General features: G+C 36.1%; 1 protein-coding gene across 1 annotated transcript; it reads left to right on the top strand.

The window, feature by feature from the left end:
• The first annotated feature begins 1,671 nt into the window (after positions 1-1,671).
• LOC128169674 (uncharacterized) lies at positions 1,672-19,440 on the top strand. The gene is made up of 4 exons (XM_052835776.1): positions 1,672-1,678; positions 1,767-1,853; positions 18,939-19,247; positions 19,424-19,440. Exons 1-4 carry the CDS (start codon positions 1,672-1,674, stop codon positions 19,438-19,440), a joined length of 420 nt encoding a protein of 139 aa, XP_052691736.1.
• Positions 19,441-21,434: the final 1,994 nt, after the last annotated feature.

Below are 21,434 nucleotides of genomic sequence, written 5' to 3'. Positions count from 1 at the left end.
AAGGTAACAAATTTACCTGTATCACGCATAATTCTATCGTACGTAAGAGAATTAAATTACATAAACAGTCAACTCGTATGTAAATAATTTCGTGTAGTTTATGCATTATCTTCATTTCAACTACACGTAGTTTTCTTAAACTTATGATTGAAGTTAATATTTGTTATGTAGACAAAATATTAACTTGTGTGTGAATCCTTTATATTTGTGTATGGATGTGTAAAAGTGTTAACTCGTGAAATACAAAACAGTGCATGACTAAAGTACATGCCGCTTTTCAGTAACACACAAACATAAAGCAATACAAATTAAAGTAATACGTTTCCTTAATTCTAATCTTAAAAATTAATTTTGATTTTGCGTGTTTAATGGTGTAGAATCGTTCGGTTGCGTGTTTTATCGTTTTTGTTCGTGTATCGTGAAGATTCAGTAAGTTAGTGATCGTCCGTGTATCGTGCGTGATCGTTCGTGTATCGTGCGTGATCGTTCGTGTATCAGAATCGTGCGTGTCGTTTGTCAACAATAACGTTGCTACCACTGTAAGTTCTACAGGAGCTTATATAAATTATTCTGGCAAGATTTTACGCATAAATAGAGAAAAGTCTTCCTATAAATTTTAACAACAAAGGGACAGTATGTGTATCAGTGTAGTAATTTGTAAATCTTTCTAAACAAGATCTGCTCAACTGAATTGTTTAGAAGATTTGTGTTTAATAGCATAACGCCGTCAAAAGTTTCTATGTTTAACGTAACCCACATGCATAGGTTAAGGATTAAACAACAAACAAAGCCCTTTAATTTCCTAATTTGGTTTCTTCAAGTTATATATTTCGTAAACACTGCAGTCTGTAGAAACTCAAAATTTTAAAAGCACATTTAATAGACTATAAATCAGATACTGAATGGGGTTGTTAGGGGAAATCATAACTAAGAGTAGTCTACATGTCTAACATGGGAAACACACCATGTGTAACCGAAAAAGTAGTTACTTAAGAAGTAAGGTATCATTTTTGGATGTATATCGGGATAACACTACGGGATGGTCACGTGATCAAATCCCATAAAGCCCGAAGGGCTTTATGGAATTTGATCATGTACCTATCCGTATTTATATCCCGATATACATCCAAAAATGATACCTTATTTCTTAAATTTACATTTGTTGCAAATTTTGACAATAACAATGCTCCATACTTTCTCTTTTGTGATGACCTAGTAAGCCGCTTCGATTAAGATGACGTAACCAAAAATATTGCAACTATGTTGCAAGCATTAATTTTCATTATCGTGATAAATAAATATGACACTATTTTTGACAAGACAACACTTTTGTATTACTAAAAAGGGAAACAGAAAAGAAAATTCACATGTACAATTGAAAAAAATCCCCGATTGAATCCATAATGATGTTATGCAGAAATAACAGCTGATGGCGTAACCAGTGTTATATAACGGAAAACATTTGCAAGTGTAGATATTGTTTTTTGTTAATATAAATTGTTAAATCTATTAAATTATTTGCTTGTGTACTTTTAATTCTGTTTTTGTAGCTCTCGTACAGATTTCCATAGAGCCATCCAACAATGTACAGGAGAATGATACAGTAAAAATACGATGCTTGTTAAGCACTGGGAAACACATCGCACAGTTTAATTTACCAGAGAGCACATCATGTATTGTGATATTTCAAAACAATACTTGTAGTCCATTTTGTAATAAATATTTGATTTGTGAAAATAGTGAAACATTTTTACTGCAAACCAAAGCACAGAGGACATGGAATAACAAGACAGTATCTTGTGAGGAGTATGGTGGTGGCGAAAGAAGTGAAGCTATCACATTTAATATCAAAGGTAAATTAGTGGAAACTATTGAGAATGAAAAATATATTACAAAATGAAAAGCAAAAAAAAAAAAAAATACTGAAAAGAACCTATTCACACATGCACAACTATTAATGACAAAACTACGATCTGTATCATTACAAGTAAACTTCAGTTTAAGGCTAACCAAGACGGAGTTTTGGGAGAAGGTAGGGGGCTTGATTGTGCTTTACCCTTGGTGTTGGCATCCAGTAAAATTTATTGGAGCACTTGCCAATTATTAGTGGTAGTAACTTCACTAAACTTGCATGGATAATGCATCCAGGTGCACTTAAGGAATAGACATACTCTGATGGTTATACCGCATGCAAACAAGGTTTAGGGGTATATATGTATAACGTTTTTACCTTAACAAAATATCAAAAAGTGTAACACTACCCCGAAGTTCATTTGTATGTGTTATACAATAATTCGATCAGCAATTAGTTCATTATTATTAGTTTTACAGCTAGAATCCTATTGTTACTCGCATAAAAGAAATATTGTTATTATTTATCGGAAACCCCCTCGACTTAATCAATTTCATTGAAAATACTTCGTATTTTTTATTTACAGCAACGAAGCACAGGATTCTAGCAGCACTTTTCAAGTAGTTTAAGTCATATGCTTTTGATATTTCCCTAATTCAACTTTCATAATATTCGAGGTAGTGTTACACTTTTTCCTTTTTTGTACACACTGACAGAGGAAAGGCCGGTCTAGCCACATAAATGTCTATCTGCTTACCTTATAACACTCGCTAATAAAACAATAAAGCAAAACATCCATGTCCGTTTTATCCTGATTATATCCAAACTGACATTTATCTAAATCTTGTGTATCGGTATTAAATAAGTAATATTTCGGCATTGTTTACACTGCATTCCGATGATTTGTGACCCGACATTGATCTTTTCTACTAAACATGCATGTGACGTCATCAATGGTAAATATACGTTATACAGAGAAATCGAAGATGTATTCAGATAGAAGAGTTTCTAGTAACATTTTACGTCTGTAGTGTTTAGCTCACCTGAGCTGAAAGCTCAAGTGAGCTATTCTGATCACATTTTGTCCGTCGTCCGTCTGTCTGTCCGTCTGTATTTTTTTCACATTTTGAACTTCTTCTCTAAAACCACTGAGCCAATTTCAATCAAATTTGGCACAAAACATTCTTATAAAAAGGTGATTATAAATTGCAAAAATGAAAGACCGATCTGTATTTAAAAAGGAGAAAACTTCGAAACTAGAAAAAGGGAGTGCATTATAAAAAATCTTCTTCTCAAGAACTACTGAGTCAAATTCAACGTAATTTTGCATTGATAATTCTTATGGAAAGGAAAATATAAATTGCAAAAATTATCGGCGAATTCTGTTTCAAATTTGAGTAATTTACAAAAATAAAAAAAGAGATAATCGCGGTCAATGAGTTTATAACTTCGGGTTCGGTATTCCATATCGAAAACGAAAGTTCTTTGTATAAAGCAGCCGTTGACGCATAGTCTCGTTCAATCAGACGCTCGGCTGTCTCCGTATATCTTCGACGAGCAGAGAGTCTGGTAAAGCGTCACGAAAATGATTGTGACCTCAAAACGAGGCTTACCAAATACTGGTATTGAATTTGATTGGTTCAAAAAATCACACCTCCTTTTACATGTAAACAATGACGGGAACAACTATTTGTGATCGAATGAATTTGCCGTTTAAACTGAATGATCTCAACTGGAAAGTTTAATAACGGTTATGAATGGAAAGGATTTATTTGCAGTGTTACCTTTTGGGATAGGGTAGAACCAATAAATGTTTTTAAGGTATTTCAATTTAAAATCTATAGCTACTGTGTAAAACTTGGAAATGAAACGAAAGTCGGAATCAAAATCATATTCGCTTCTCATACTAGAGTTCTACTTCCTGTTTCTAGATCCCCAAGTATCACGTGACTTAGGGTATATAAGGAGAGTTTCTGAGCTCTCAGGGGACTTCTGAACAGACAGCCGAGGTGAGAAGAAGCCGTAAAGGAAGCAGTAATTAGGGTGAAACCTAGAACACGAATAAATACCTTACGTGCCTGCATAAGGCTTTCGAGGTTTTATTGTATGTGTTGTGATAACAGAATAAGTTCTGTTGAGGAAGCGCGTGCGCTCTAGTAGAAAGTGAATTGTACATATGACTGATTTAAAGCTTTGATTGAGAAATTTGATTTGTATTATAATTGCTCAGGCAGAGCAACCGAATCTTCGAACCCGGAAAACGTTACATAAATTTAGTGGCAGCGTCGGGATTCGGTTATAGATAATCATTTATTTATTTCTTTATAATCAGCTGTGATCAATTAATATGGATGAGATGATAGATGAAGAAATATCATTTTTAGAGCAGAGCTGCGATCGATTGCGCAAAGAAATAGAAAGGTTTTCTACACCTAGGGAAAGAAGAACGCAAGCGCGCGATTCTGGAATCGCTACACTGAACGGAGCGAGCGGAGGTCAGTATTACGACCCTGAGAATACAGTTGTATTGCAGGCTAATGAAGAAAGGGTTGGTATTGATGATATGGAGCGCACAAGCCATGTTACAGTGCGCCGGGCAAAGGCACACAGTGAAGGTGATACTAGTGAGGCTTTGCTTGCGGATGCGCTGGGTGATCACATATTAGTCACTGAAACAGCGAGCGCGCCGCCAGCCGCGGGAGCGCCAATACTGTCGAGTGCGACATTGACACGTGCGCCATCAGAGCGGAGAAATGCGGATGCGTTGAGGAGAAAAAGTATCAATTACGCACCAATTCGTGAGCTACAAACTGAAAGTAGACAGTCAGCGGTTCCGAGAGGAGACATTGAAGCTTGCACAGATCCAGGAAGTAAGGGCACTAGATGCAACATCAAACCAGCAACATTTGATGGCTCTCATTCATGGCTGGACTACAAATCTCATTTTGACGCCTGCGCTGCCCTTAACAATTGGTCAGAGAAGGAGAAAGGATTATACTTAGCTGTTTCGCTGCGTGGGGCAGCTCAAGGTATACTTGGGAATGTTTCTAATGAAATGGGACAACGGTATGATTTGCTGGTAAAAGCTCTAGAGGAACGTTTTGCGCCGCCAAACCAGAAGGAACTCTATCGAGCGCAATTAAAGGAAAGAAGACAGAAAGCGTCTGAGACCCTGTCGGAATTAGGTCAGGCTATTCATAGGTTGACTTGTTTAGCTTATCCGACGGCACCGTCTGAGGTTAGGGAGACGCTAGGTAAAGATGCGTTTATCGATGCATTAGTCAACTCGGATATGAGACTGCGCATCAAACAGAGCAGACCTGAAAATCTAAATGACGCAATTCGTCTTGCTGTGGAGCTAGATGCGTATTTCAAAACAGAAAAGCGAGGAGACTTGCGCATGATTGAGAGTGATGAAAGCGCACAACCTCAGACAACGCAGCTAATGGATTTAATGAAGGCAATGCAGACTAAATTAGATGAATTAGAAAAACAGGTTCAAAATGGGGCACGACAAAGACGACCTATACAGACTTCAGGCGGAAACCTCAGCAATGGCGTGGTTTGCTATTACTGTAAGGAAAAGGGTCATATTCGGAGAAACTGTCCCAGTTTGAAGAGTAGAGGGGCGGATAAGAAAAGTGAGCCTTCTAGAAAAAGTCCGGGCGAGGGGAAAACTCGACGAATTCGTAGCAATCGCAGGAAAAACAAGTGTATGAACGCAAATATAGGCGCAAACACTTCAAACCATGAAGCTGGTATCTTTCTACAAACTAAGGTCAATGAAGTCCAAGCAAAGATGCTGATCGACACAGGCGCTTCGTTGACATTAATATCAAGGAAGATATACGATTTGATACCACAACACACTCGTCCGATTCTAGAAGAAAGTTCACAAAGAGTATTAAATGCAAGTGGAGATGCGCTCCCTCAATATGGAAGAGCAATATTTGGTATCGAGGTTTGTCAGTCTGAAACACATATTCCAGCGATAGTGACGGATATCACTGTCGATGGAATACTTGGCCTTGATTTCCTAAAAATGGGAAATGGTATTATAAATCTCGGAACTAATACTTTGCGGCTAAATGATGAGGAGTGCGCAGTCTCTTGTGAAGGAGCAATAGGCTGTTTTCGTATCACTGCTGCCGACGACGTTCATATTCCCCCACGAAGTGAATTAGTCATAAATGGTAAAATATCGGGAGACAATAAATGCAGTACCATAGATTACATTGTCGAGCCAGAAGAAAAATTTCTGGAAAGGGGTCGTGCGCTAGTTGGGCGAACGTTGGTTAAAGGTGGAGAGAATATACCTGTTCGACTTATGAATATTACAGATATACTGCAAACGATATACAAGGACACAACCATAGCTAAGATGACGTCTATTGATGCAGAGAAGAGCAAGGCTAGATTTGAAAAGCAGTCATCTGTCGAGCTGCGAGAGGATTTGCGCGATCTCCTATATCGAGGTAAAGATAACCTTACGCACTCACAAGCCAAAGACGCTGAAAAATTCTTACGCAAATATCAACATCTGTTTGCAAGTTCAAATTTTGACCTTGGACGAACAGCAGTAGTTAAGCATAAGATAAATACTGGAACAGTTGAGAAACCAATTAGGCAAGGCGTGCGCCGCATTCCTTTGCATTTGTCACATGAAGTCGACAAACAAGTCAGTGAAATGCTAGAAAGAGATGTTATAGAACCTTCCAATAGCCCTTGGGCATCGCCTGTTGTTCTAGTGCGCAAAAAGGACGGGACAATGCGATTCTGTATTGATTATCGCCGCTTGAATGAAGTAACTATCAAAGATGCATATCCCCTCCCAAATATTGACGAAGCATTTGACCATCTCTCGGGTCATGCTATGTTCTCCACATTAGACCTTAACAGTGGGTATTGGCAGGTTGGCATGGAAGAAAAGGATAAAGCTAAGACAGCTTTCGTAACGCGGAAAGGTCTATTTCAATTTAAGGTTATGCCTTTTGGTCTAACCTGTGCGCCTGCGACGTTTGAACGTCTGATGGAGACTGTTCTGGCGGGTCTCCAGTGGGACATTTGCCTAGTGTATCTTGACGACATAATAGTTATTGGAAATTCCTTTGAGAACATGATAGAGAACTTGGGAAAGGTATTTGATAGACTTCAGCAAGCTGGACTGAAATTAAAGGCAAAGAAGTGCAACCTTTTTGCAACTAAAGTGAAATACCTGGGACACATAATATCTCATGAGGGCATTGCTACAGACCCGGAAAAGATTGCAGCAGTTGCCCAGTGGCCAACTCCTTCCAATGTGTCTGACATTCGCTCATTTTGAGGGTTGTGCAGTTATTAAAGACGCTTTATTCGAGATTTTGCCTCGGAGGCAAAACCATTGCATCGTCTTACAGAAAAGGGGCGAAAGTTTCAGTGGACGCAAGAAGCACAGAGCGCTGATGAAAATCTTCGAAACAGGTTAATATCTGCAGCAATACTGGCGTTACCTGATGTGTCCAAACGATTCATTCTTGATACAGACGCAAGTAACTGCTCAATAGGCGCTGTGCTTTCGCAGGAAATCAACGGAAACGAGCGGGTGATAGCGTATGCCAGTCGTGCACTATCTAAAACAGAGAGAAGGTATTGTGTGACGAGAAAAGAATTGCTCGTTGTTGTCCATTTCATAAAGCACTTTAGGCACTATCTTTATGGAAAACAGTTTCTGTTAAGGACTGACCATGGGTCACTGAGATGGCTTCTCAGGTTCAAAAACCCGGAAGGACAATTAGCGCGATGGCTAGAAGTCATCAGCACCTATGATATGGAGATAGAGCATCGCCCGGGCAGAAAACACGGGAACGCGGATGCTCTTAGTAGAATCCCATGCACCCAGTGTGGATTTGATTCTAATTGGGAGACAAAAGATTCAAAATCTTTAGTTAGGGTATTGCACTCATCTACTGAGGTCGAGGAGAACAAAAATGAGTTGGCGAGCGCTAGTCTAAGAGGATCTCAAGATGAGAGCAAAGACATTCAATTAGTTCGCAAATGGATTGACCTCGGTAAAAGACCCTCATTTTCTGATGTTTCGCAGCATGGGTACGTGATCAAATCGTTGTGGAACCAATTTGAAAGACTAAGCATCCAGGATGGTTTGCTTGTGCGTCGATGGGTATTGCTTCCGTCAAATCGAGAGATCTATCAAGCCATAGTGCCAGACTGTGAGAGGAGAAATGTCTTGGAGATGTGTCACGACAATAAGACGTCAGGTCACCTAGGAGTGACAAAGACGCTGGCAAAAATAAGACAACGATACTATTGGCCAGGTCTACAGAGAGATGTACATCAGTACATAGCGGGATGTAACACGTGTACTAAGCGGAAAAATCCTATTCCGAAACGCCGCGCTCCTATGCAAATCACAACATCTGGTGTGCCTATGGAGAGAGTAGCAACTGACATTTTGTGTGAGTTGCCCGAGACGGACCGAGGAAATCGTCACATTCTCGTCGTTTCGGACTACTTTACAAAATGGACAGAGGCATTTGCTCTTCCAGATATGGAAGCGGAGACCATTGCTCGAACCAATATGGAACAAGTTATCGTTAGGTTTGGTGTTCCATCCATCATTCATTCTGATCAAGGCCGACAGTATGAGAGTAAGCTGTTCACAGAAATGTGCAAATTGCTGGGCATTACAAAAACACGGACAACGCCCTACCATCCTAAATCCGATGGAATGGTTGAGCGATTCAACCGCACCTTGCTTTCAATGCTGAGCGCCTATGTCAGAGACAACCAACGAGATTGGGATTTGTGTTTTCCTTATATCCTCATGGCTTATCGATCAACGATGCATGAGACAACAAATTTCTCTCCTAATATGCTTATGTTAGGTCGAGAGGCAACAACACCTTTAGATTTAATGTACGAGATGCCGACAGAAATTAAAGAAATACCAGCTCATCAATGGGTTTGGATATTGCGCGAACGTTTGGAGAAGGCGCATGCCATTGTCAGAGACAATGTAAAGGGAGAGATGCTTCGTCAGAAGAAGTACCATGATGTTAAAGTATCTTGGTCGTCATTTAAACCAGGCGATATGGTATATGTATACTTCCCAGTAAGGAAAAGCGGATGCTCTCCCAAGCTTACTTCTTTTTGGAGGGGTCCTTATAAAGTAGATAATAAGCTGTCAGATGTATTGTACACAGTTGCATGTGGTTTTCGAGAAAAGAGCACTGTCATTCATTGTGACCGAATGAGAAAGAGCCATGCTCAGACATTAAGGGGAGAGGACAATTCTGACAACGAGCCTGAAAACAAAGGTGACTTACAGATAGGTGACAGTTCACCTCATGACGATGTTCACATTGAAGAAACGGAGCCATTCATTTCCGTTGAGGAAACTGGCGCGAGCGGAAACTGCCGACCGAGACGCGATAGAAATGCGCCAAAGTGGTTACAAGACTATGAAGTCGACTATAGCGGCTAGATACTAAACTTGAGTAGTTGTTCAGAGTGCAAGCGATATCTTGACTTTTGTTTGTACGGGAAAAGGTTAGAGATAGTTGACCTGTTGTAAATCATAGCCGATAAAATGGGTGCAGCTAGGAGGAAAAGACCACTGTCACATCGCGTGAAGACGAGAGTTGGTTTTAGATAAATTTAAGTTGATGTGTTTTTCTTTGATTAAGGCAGATTCATTATTGGCTGATTTTTCATTATTTGTAAGGCATGCAGACTGCTCATAGATCATTTGCTGATTTCATATTTTTTACTCATGCTAATAGATCTTTTCACTGATTTTTGTAATGAGCGCACTGTTTTTGAATTATTTTTGTTGATCATGACCCTCTCTTGAATCAAGTTGTTTTATTGTTAGTTTTGTTATGTTCCACGCGCATTACCAGATCATATTGTTATTTTTATATGCGGGACGCATTCCTGGAGGCGTGGGTATTGAAACGAAAGTCGGAATCAAAATCATATTCGCTTCTCATACTAGAGTTCTACTTCCTGTTTCTAGATCCCCAAGTATCACGTGACTTAGGGTATATAAGTAGAGTTTCTGAGCTCTCAGGGGACTTCTGAACAGACAGCCGAGGTGAGAAGAAGCTGTAAAGGAAGCAGTAATTAGGGTGAAACCTAGAACACGAATAAATACCTTACGTGCCTGCATAAGGCTTTCGAGGTTTTATTGTATGTGTTGTGATAACAGAATAAGTTCTGTTGAGGAAGCGCGTGCGCTCTAGTAGAAAGTGAATTGTACATATTACTGATTTAAAGCTTTGATTGAGAAATTTGATTTGTATTATAATTGCTCAGGCAGAGCAACCGAATCTTCGAACCCGGAAAACGTTACAGAAACAAACATTCACCGCTTCGTCAAATTTAAGTTCTGAGTCTGTGGAAAGCGAGACTAAAGTATTAAACTAAATCGACGTAAGATCCTTAATTTTAACAGCAATAAAATTAAGAACTGTATATCACACAAACTCAAACCGGTACACATTAACACAACGATTCAAAATGAAACTAAATTGGCACCCCCTATCGGTAGCGGTTATCAACGTGACGCTTTACCAGACTCTCTGCTCGTCGGAGATTTACGGAGACAGCCGAGCGTCTGGTTGAACAAGACTAGTTGACGCATGGCAAACGGGTCAAACTGACAAACATGTATTTGCTTGTTGTGCAACAGTTTACGTGTGAAGGGATACTTGAAACATGCTAAACATATTTGTGCCGATTTCGTGAAGTGAATTGGGGTTAAATCTTTCAATGCGTTTACATTTTCATTCGTGACCGTGGTTTTACGTTGTTTTGAATTTCATTTATGCTGTTAAACTTGAGGGGAAATATCGTCTTTATTTTGGAATTTTTACGTATCGAATCAAATAGAGACTTCAGTAAATCAGACAGTTAATTGTTTACCTGCGCAAAATAAGCAAAATCGGATGCACTAACAACATATTATATTATAAATACTATACATTCTATTGGTAATTCGGTACGATCTTTACGTAATGGTTAATTATAATGCAACGTGTTTTGTTAAGATGCTGTGCATTTTCAGTCTAAACGGAGATTGTTTTTGCTGCTAGAAATATATAGGTGTATATATATTATGAAAAATAAATTGTGCTCTTTCTTTGTTTTAGTGCATGTTTCTTCTCTTTTAATAGTTGACAATTTCCTCTTTACAAACCATATTCAGCTGTGTCAAGTTTCGAATTATAAGCAAGATACAGAGCTTTGCTCGCAGAACTGAGGCCATGCTTTTGTTTATTCTTAATAGGAAATACCAATTTTAAAAATCTTAAGATGAATGTAATTAACTCTTGTAAACAAAAAATTGACTCAAACCAGGCAGAATTGTGAATTCTGTATTTTGCTTATAATTCTGCGATTGACGCTGAAATTTCGATTTATTATTCGAAATGTCTCACTAAACGTTAAATACTTGTACAGAAAAATTAAAAGGATGATATTCTGTAACAACTTTTTGGGGCCCACTCTTTATACGATGAATATACACCAACTCTTTGGTTTTTCAGACACAATTAAATTAAAACGACCTCTTTAAAACAGTTTAAAACACTACTGTTACAAGGATAAATCTATTATCGTTATAAAATATTGCAGCGGAAAACCATCTTGATTTGTAGCCATTTGTTACTGTTGATTTTGAATAAAGATGAAAATAAAGGAAGGGCCTTAGTAAAATAGAGCAATATGTCTGTCAATACATTGCAGTCTAAGGCTCATTGAGAGGGGTTGGGGGGGGGGGGGCTAGACCTTATCAGAAATCTAGACAAGCAAAAAAGAAAAAGATTTTGAATACGGCTATGTCTGACTTTGCCAAACAAGTGATGGAGGGACCCCCCCCCCCCCTTCACCCAGTACCAACGCCTGTGTATTGATTATACATGTAATAGCTCTTTAACATATCACATGATAACATTTTTCATTCGAGTGTATTCATCGATCAAGTGAGAAAGGTTATAAAGCGTCGCACGAGTTCACGCCTGGTAAATGGCAATAGTTTATAATGTGGAAGACCAATTAAATTTTTGAATGTTTTTAATTTGAGCACCTTGAAGTACAATTTTCCTCATTCACATATAGGACTTTTTTTTAATAATAATAAAATACAATAACCAGCTAGTACAATGTAGTTGAAGATGAACATGTACCTATATGCATATTTTCATACATAATTTGATCGTTTTATAAAGTGAGGGGGCAGAACTAAAATAAAGGGAATTGGAAATTAAGAGTGTACCCCTACCAAAATTTAGTTTTATATCTTGCATAGGATCTTATTTTTGGTAAAAATGGTATTTCATAAGGGTATAATGTCATAGATTTAGTGTAGGAAAATAAGTGTAAAATTTGGATACAGTTTATTTTATGGTATTCTTTTTTTTATTTTTTCTACCGAGGGGCCATATGGCACAATATCCTTTGAACGCCCATATAAAGCCATTGGTGCTCAGGTGAGCGATTTGGCCCCATGGGCCTCTTGTTTCCTCTTTGTTTAGAACTGGGATTTGTTTTCTTTATCTTCTTTCAAGTATCCATGTATAACAGGGTCCTATCACATGATTATGGTTTATATAGTATATATTATAAATGTATGTAAACAATGCCCCTACCCCTCCCCCCTCTCTCTCTCTCTTTCGCAAAATTTACTTTCACTACACAAGACCTGTACAGTATCAAATAGTCAAAAGTTCTCCAAATTGATTATATCAACTAATGCAAGAGATTTGTCACGTATGTACATGTATATGTTGTGAAAGTGAAAAAATCAATTCGAAAAAGAGTCATTATCAACGTGTTGCATATTGCATACAGAGAGTTGGGAGGGGAGGGGTTGGGTTAAGCACTGCAGTATACATATACGTGACGGTTCGTCATAGATCAGATTAATTATAAAGTTTATTTAAGGCAAAATGCAGATGTCACGTAAACAGCATTCGGTCTAATATAATGCTATTTGTGAATGGCTGCAACATTGCATCTTCCATTAATATGATGCAGCGATGCCATTAATCATTACCTTTAGATTCAAGTTTCATGCATGTGTATATTTAGGAAACAATTGAACTTCAATATCAGAACATTAAACAACGCAAAACGTTTTGTGACCTTTACTGTGGGTTGAAATGAACACAATTTGGTCTCTGCAATTATTTTTTTCTAAAACAAGTATTTGATATAGGTATTGGCCGATACTGAGAGAAGTCTGACTTAAATTACAATATACATTGAAAATAAAACCCATGTCATTCTAATTCTATGGCAGTATTACATTCAAAAATTACTTTGGATTTTAAAAGTAGACTTGATCAAAATCTATTAGAATCAATCACTCATACATGTACCTGTAGTCAAAAATATGTTTCAATAGAATTATTCCTGGAAGACACTAAAAGCCATCTAGTGTGATGATTCATGTGTATTGCACTTAAATCAGTAAAATTCAATAAAATCATCAAAATGTAAATAAAATATGAAATTAAAATAAAGGCCAACATTATTGTACAGGCCAAATTTGAGGCCAGGCCAACATTTTGGACCAAGCCAAACTTGAGACCTACAATGTACAGTCCTCATTTAAAAAAGTGGTTTGTTTTTGTTTATTTGTATTCCAGCTTTAAATTACAAGAGCTGGCCACTTTGTTTATGGTTAAAACAACGCAGTTGAATTCCAACCCCTTCCTTCCATGGTACCATTTTAAGTTTACAAGTAAAAAAGGATGATACGTGCCTGTACTTACACAACTTTATTAAACATGTAATGGCAGCGATGCAGAGTTTAAAGTTAGTTATCAGACATCTAGAGTAACGTTAGTGTGATCGTGATAAATCCAATATTCCGAATTTACACGCGAGTTGCTGTCTTATGTTTACCTGCAAGATAAGTGTTTGGTTGTCAGATATTCAGTATAGCTAAATAGAACAGATACTTAAAAATCCGCTTTGTATGTCGTTTCATATCTGTCTTCTGTTTTTTTTTCTTCTGAAAATTTGCAATACGTAGTCATTAGGTTTACGTTTGTCTTTTAAATCATCTACTATAATAATGGGGCATATTTAGCAAAGCGAGCACATCATAATGCATATACCTCAGGGGGAGACCCCTAAAAAGGCTTAGAAGGGGCTCCACAGGGCAAGCTGACAAGTACTTTAGGATAAACACAGACATCGCTTTGTTCAAAGTGATGTTATATATGTAAAAGAGTAAAACGGGAGGCGCATACTTATTCTGTCTTATCTTTCATATGCATCATAATGCATATACCTCAGGGGGGGACCCTTAAAAGGCTTAGAAGGGGCTCCACAAGGCAAGCTGACAAGTACTTTAGGATAAACACAGACATCGCTTTGTTCAAAGTGATGTTATATATGTAAAAGAGTAAAACGGGAGGCGCATACTTATTCTGTCTAATCTTTCATATGCTTTCGCTGCCCCCCCCCCTCCCCCGGCGAACTCTTACCAAACATGAATGCTAAATGTATCGCCTTTACTTTCTATGTAATTTATAAGTGAGGTCAAAATTCTATGGGAGTTAGTTTTTCAACATGCGGGGGGTCGTAGATCTACAGGTCTTGAATGGTTTTCTACTGTAGAAAAAGAACCCTACTTGTCATAGAATAATGACCCTAGGTCAGTTTTCTCCGTAAAAATTTGACCCCGGGTTAAATTTCATCTTAGAAAATCTTCTTCTCTACTCTCATATCTATTTGTAAAAACTAAATGCATAATTTTGATTTCCATGAGGCCCTCTACCTAAATTGTGAAATTCATGACCCCTGTGTCAGGGGTTCAGGCTCTAAGGTGGGGCCAATATGGCCATATAGTAAAAATTAATTAAATCTTAGAAAATCGTCTTCTCTACTCCCATATATATTTGTTAAAAACTAAATGTCTGGTTATAATGTACATGAATCCCTTTATCAAATTTGTGAAATTCGTGACCCATGTGTCAGGGGTTCAGGCTCTAGGGTGGGGCCAATATGGCCATATAGTAAAAATGTATCAAATTTTTAAAAAATCTTCTTCTTTACTCCCACACACGTGGGCAAAAAACTGAGTTTATTGTTATGATGTCCACTACCTCTTTTACCTTAATTGTGAAATTCATGGCCCCTTGGTCAGAGGTTCAGGACATGGGGAGGGGGGGGGGTATGGCAATATAGTGTTAAGGCATATAATGTTTAAAAATATTCTCTTTTCTCACACGTCTGTATGAAAAACTGAATTTATAACTATGTTTACTAGGAAGCCCTCTACTAAAATTTTAAATTTCATGTCCCCTGAAGTATGGGTTTTGAATCTAGGACAGGGCCAGAATGGATGTATAGGTGTTAATGCATATAATGTTTAAAACTTATCATGTTTACTCCAACACATGCATTTTGCCAATATTTATTTGTCAATTTAGCATCCCTTTTTATTTTTTAAATAATACATACATTTTTTGAATGGACCTACTGTACTTGCGTGGTCATTGAGCAATAGGTAAAAATAGTGGTAGGGTGATTTCACCTTGCCTCGGACACCTTTGGATATTTCCCTTTGATCATGCATCAATTATCGTCGAAATATAAATAAAACTTGTTTTGAAAGTTACAGGTTTTCCCCTTGCTTAATTATAGGAGAAAAAAAAATTGAAGTGTTGAACTATTTCACCATGGATCGGACAATATTTACCAAGTATCAGACAGCTATACAGTAGAGATTAAAAATAACAACATGTTCTGGTTTAAATGCAAAAAATACAAAGGTTGGGAGAATTTTAATGTAAATCCTCGAATCTACAGTCAGGAATCTAGACAAATGATTCTGTTTAAGGTACCTCACTATACCTACACTTATACTTTTGAAGACACTACGTCACAAGATGGCGATTTAAATGTTTTGTTAAATTGTTTATATCTTTCGATTGGGTTGCATAGTGTCGTAGCTCAGTGGTTAAAGTATTGGGCTTCTGAACTGCAGATTAGGAGTTCGATTCCGCCTGGAACTTTTGTTCATGTTAACTGAATTAAATTTTTGAAAATGTTATTTTTCATCCAAAATTGCAGATCTTTTGCCTATTAGACTTAATTACTTCTTATCCATAATGATATCTATCAAAATCAAGTAATTTTCTGCTGATTTGAGAAAATATTTCACGGTGTAGTGAGCCGCCTTAGAGAAGTATTTATCATGAGGGGTTTTTTATCGCGCCAGGAACTTAGGTTTAAAAAGGCTGTATCCGGAAAACTCGAATTTTAAATGGTTAGAGGAAAATGTATGTATCAATTATTTTTAAACTTTTTATTTCACTTCACATTTAAAGTGTATCTCATCACAAGGAGTGGGCATCTAATCTCATTATGAGAAGAAATCATGCATTGAAACCTGTCTGACGCATGGTTTATTTGTGTCCAATCCATTTTGAAATGAACACATGGAGCAAAAATGACCTTGATAATAATTGATCAAATTTCTTAGACTTATTTTAATAAAATTTTGATTTAAAACTTGCTTTTTTTTTATTTTTAAGGTAGAGAGTGCATTTTCACTTTTTTAAGGAATTTACTTGATCCCTTCCGTATCTGAACTGCGTATTACATTATTACATCTTACAGATTTGGCTTCTCTCGCCTCATGTGTACAATTATTGTGTAAATTAGTTACATAATATTCGGAAGCTATGTTTAAATCCTCAGGGTAAATCATGTGACTGACCAAAATGTCGAATGTACGGTTTTGGATCAAAATACGAAGACCGATGACCACGTTAGACAAGTGACTGCTCTTTAGGGAGCAATCATATAGAAAGAAGAATTGAAATGACTGCATACAAAAGCTGACTGCTTAAAAGGGCTGACCACTTCGGCAGTTTAAATTGTATGTTATATAACCAAATGTTTATAGTCCAGATTTTTAACTATATATTTTAGAAAAAAAACTCGTTACGTACGAGGGTCAATCAAAAAATACGAAGACTTTTGTCATAGCAATGTTACTTAACGTCATATCATTACTAAATTTGGTAGACATAATTTAACAACAGTTTCAAACAATTTGCAAGAAAAAAAGTTAATAAATTCCTTTATTTCTAAGAATTATTTAGAATCTAATCCTGCAAAAATGAGGTCACGGCGCACGGTCAAAATTTGTGTTATGTCAACAATAAACCATATAATGTTGAAAGTAATATCTCTATAAATTGGGCTTAAAATCAAATAATATTGAAACCTTCAATTAAGTTCTGTCTCGGTATTGTATGTTCCAAATAAAGACGCGATATATTGTTTTGTCGAACAGATATTAGTAACTAATGACAGATAGTCCTCTTTAGAATTGACTAAAAACATCGACGTCGCCGGACGTCACGGCGCAACGAGAGGTACAAACAAAATGGATTTAACCCAGGAAAAAGCCGACACAAGCTGTGAAAATGCTCAATGGTGCAAAAAATAAGTCAACAATTATTTGCAAGTTTGTGTTTAACTGTAAAAAATTTTGTGGGAGTCGTGGTAATTGTATTTTGAATATAAAACAGTCCGAAAGAGAGTAGAATATCTGTAAATATTTGTTAAAAAAATAAGTAACATCAACCGACGTTCAGGGTTATCGTTACAGTAAACCAAGAGATAGACGGTTAGAAAATGAAAACTTTGAAGAACTAACTTATGATTCTCGAACAAATGTGTGCAAATAAGATGTTAAGTGGTTCAGTGCAATTTTAAATTGTAAGAATAGAGGCACAAGAGACTAAGCGTGATATAAAGATGGGGTTTATCTATAAACTGTGTGTGTTTAATATTGACGTCATGTTTTGAACGTTACCGTGCGCCGTGGTGACAAAACATGTTGTTTTTAAAAAGGGGTAACAAAAATACCGTTTCATCAAATGGACTAAAACTTCGCACATCAATAACATAAGTGTTGGTGCACAGATTAATCTGATAGTGTTGACTTTAATGAAAAATATATGATAGACAGCCGCATTGTCTTCGTATTTTTTGATTGACCCTCGTAATTAAGGGTTTTATGGGGCCAAAAGTCAGAAGATCGTTTATATCTCAAGAGGGACACATATTTTAAAGACAATATAGAAAAGAAGATGCTTAAAATGATGTTCCTAATAAAATTCAACCATCAAAAATGAGAATTGTAAAATGATACATAATAAACTTACGGAAAATACAACCACACGCAAGCACAAAATACAACTGTAAATGTTTTAAGTACGTTTGTTCTTTATTGATGGACTATTCTCAATATTATAAAATCAGTTTTGTTTTATAGGTTCAAATGTTGTTCAGAAACAATATATCGGTTCCAGACTTTGTTTTTTAAAACATGCATGTAGTACTTCTTCAAATGTGAAGATAAATATTATAAAATATAGGCTATTAAGTTGAATTAAGTGAAATTTTTAAAATAGGGTTTAAAATTTAATTTAAAATTGATGCTTTTTTTTAAATTAAAAAACAAATTATCTGCCAATACTTAAATACATTTTAAGTATGTATACACTTTGACTTGTTATTATGGTATAACCTACATGTATAATTTAGAATTACAGCATTTTTAATTATTGTGTTTTAATCAGTTACCAGGGGTAATACTATACCCTTCTTTAATTCCTCATACATCGTATATGATATACGTTTTTTTTTAAAATTAAGACCATCATTTATTAAATTGATTAATCTTAATTTATTTAAAATTAGGAACAATTATCGAATAATAGGTACACATTTTAATGTTATACATGTACAGATATTTAATAAATGTACTTTTTCTTAATTGCATGGAATACAAACTCAAAATGAAGAATCTCTGTTTACTTTGCCTTAGAATCAAAACGCTTTCGCCTTTAAGTTTCTGCCTTTTTGTAAAATGCAACAAAGTCTGCTTTTGGAGTTTAATACATGATTTAGTCCAGGTTAAGCTTACGCCTAGACGTAACAGGCCCAAGGTGGTCATTGACATTTGAATTTACATAAATATTAATTTTATAGTACATATAAAAAATGGTGTTACATTTCTTATTTATACTTAATGTGTGCTATTCATTTTTTACAGTACCAGCGAAGAAAGTGACGTTCACTTATGATAAAATCACAGTAAATGTAGGGCAACAGATAAACCTCACTTGTCAAACTGATGATTGTAATCCAGCAGCTGCCATCACTTGGTATAAAGAATCATCACCAGTTATGGACAGTAACTTTCATATTTCTCACACCATTGGTCAGTTTGACCTGATCAAGACAACTTCAGTTTTTATGTATACTGGAGCGAAAGATGACAACATGCAAAATGTGTTCTGTAAAGCCTCCAATTGGCCTGGAGTGACAGTGGAATCAGTCAGCTATTCTTTGAATGTCAGATGTAAGTTATCTTCATGCTAAAATATATGTCTGTAATTGTTTTAAAAGATTGACAAATAAGATGTTTCTTGTCTTTAAATAACATTTTCTATTGTTAAGGCCCCGCTCTGCGGGCGCCGTATAATAGTGATCATGCAAAAAAATAAAAAAAATAAGAGCATAATATTTCCTCTTTAGCCCTATCTGGCTCATAGTTCGCATTAACAGAGCTTCTAGGTAAATGGTGTGCAGCAAGTTTTAAGGTAAAATGTGAAGGTCATAGCAGATTATTTTTTTTAATCTAATTTTTTACCACAGATTGTTTTCCCATTGGCATAATTTTGCACAGATTACATCCAAAAAAGCCTGTTTGTAAGGGGAAATGAGCTTGACTTAAAATAAGAACTATGCCAACCTCAAAATTGAAAGGTCAATGTCAAAGCAAAATCCTCTTAAATGCTTTTATCCTATTAACCATTATTTAAGCGGGGCCCTTTAAGATGGTTACCATCTCAACGATGTCTTGTTATTACCGTACAGCCGTTTGTTTTGACGGGACACAAATTGAGCAGATTTGGGCCTACAAGGTATGAAGCAACCTCTAATGATACAACGTCCACTAATGATATAATGTTGCATTAGTGGTCAGGATGTTGACCACTAATGATATAATTTTATCATTAACGAACAACCTAACCGTCCGCTAATGATATAATTTTAGATTTATATCATTAGCGGTCAAAAACCGTAACCTCTAATGATATGGAAAAAAAAATGAGAAATAAGGACTACCTTGACCACTAATGATACACATTTGCACACATTTTTAATTGCATTAGTGGATGGATTTCCAACCTTTAATGATATAATATGATATAATTTAATATAAAATTATATATATATATATATATTTGATTTGATTTTCATACGATACTGCATAAGAATTGGTTAATTTTTTTTTTTTTGGTGGGGGGGGGGGGCGTTATTTGATCATATACATGTATTTTGTCCTTTAAAATACACCATTCTGACATTACCCTGATATTTTGCCTTTTTACTTGAACTGAAATAGTCGCATATAGACAAAATACATACCATTTATGACTTCGTCTGTTTACTTGAAGATCCAAATTGATTATCATTAATCAAAAAGGAGTTGTGCTAAATATTATTAGTTGAAGAAAGTTTGAAGAAAAGCAGTTTTACGATATTAAAACATTATTGATAAACTTTTAGCGGGATTTTATTAACATGAAAAAGTTCCAATTCATAAGACTTATTCTGCCTGGTGCAGGCAGATAGCTAACCTTGCACAACGCAAACAAAAGTCACACGGGTTTCATATTTTATTTTGTGTGGAAACGTTGCCGTCATGAATAATATTGGTAAAAAACTACAACAAATAGAAATAACAAATTACTAAATAGGAAAATATAGAATTTAACTTTATACCTTTAACTGTAAATTACTTTAAAGATCATAATGGTGTGCCATACTTTTAAGAATGTTTTATCTGTAAAATAAATTTCCATCTGTAACTATACTTCAAAAATACAATTTAATACTAACAAATTTGAGCAATTACTTCAATAAAAAAGACTTACTTAGTGGTTCGAGGCACGCATCTAACAAGATTGAAGACGATTGACAAAGTGAGACCGGACTGGTCAGTAAGGCTGACAGGAAGTGAGTGATTGACCAGATATAGTTAACTTGTACCAAAAATGATTACCAGGTATATTAAACTCAAAGTGGTTAGCTTGTAAAAAAATATTTCTGAAGAATTTTGAAATTAAACCATAGACAACACAAGACTATTTGCTATTATGGTCTGTAGCACAATTGAATCACTAATTTATTGCTAAGTTGAATATGTGGGTTTGTTAATTATACCTTAGAACAACAAAGAATATGAAATAATGTTGGTTGAATTAAAACTACTTCAACAATGGTGATTATGTCGGTGTAACAAAAAATGTTAACCCGGGTTGAAAATTGACCCGGGTTTGATAAAATTATATCATTAGTGGTCAACATTCTGTCCACTAATGCAACATTATATCGTTAGTGGACAGTGTATCATTATATAAATAGTGCCTGTTTGGGAGGGTAACAGTTGAAATTGACACCCCGAGAGAACCATTGTCAACCGACGCGAAGCGGAGGTTGACAATGGTTTTCGAGGGGTGTCAATTTCAACTGTTATCCT

The sequence above is a fragment of the Crassostrea angulata genome, unplaced genomic scaffold (genome assembly GCF_025612915.1).
Source record: "Crassostrea angulata isolate pt1a10 unplaced genomic scaffold, ASM2561291v2 HiC_scaffold_169, whole genome shotgun sequence".
In the NCBI taxonomy this organism is placed as follows: domain Eukaryota; kingdom Metazoa; phylum Mollusca; class Bivalvia; order Ostreida; family Ostreidae; genus Magallana; species Magallana angulata.
The sequence above is the reverse complement of the archived record's forward strand: the minus strand, read 5'-3'. Positions and strand labels throughout refer to the sequence as shown.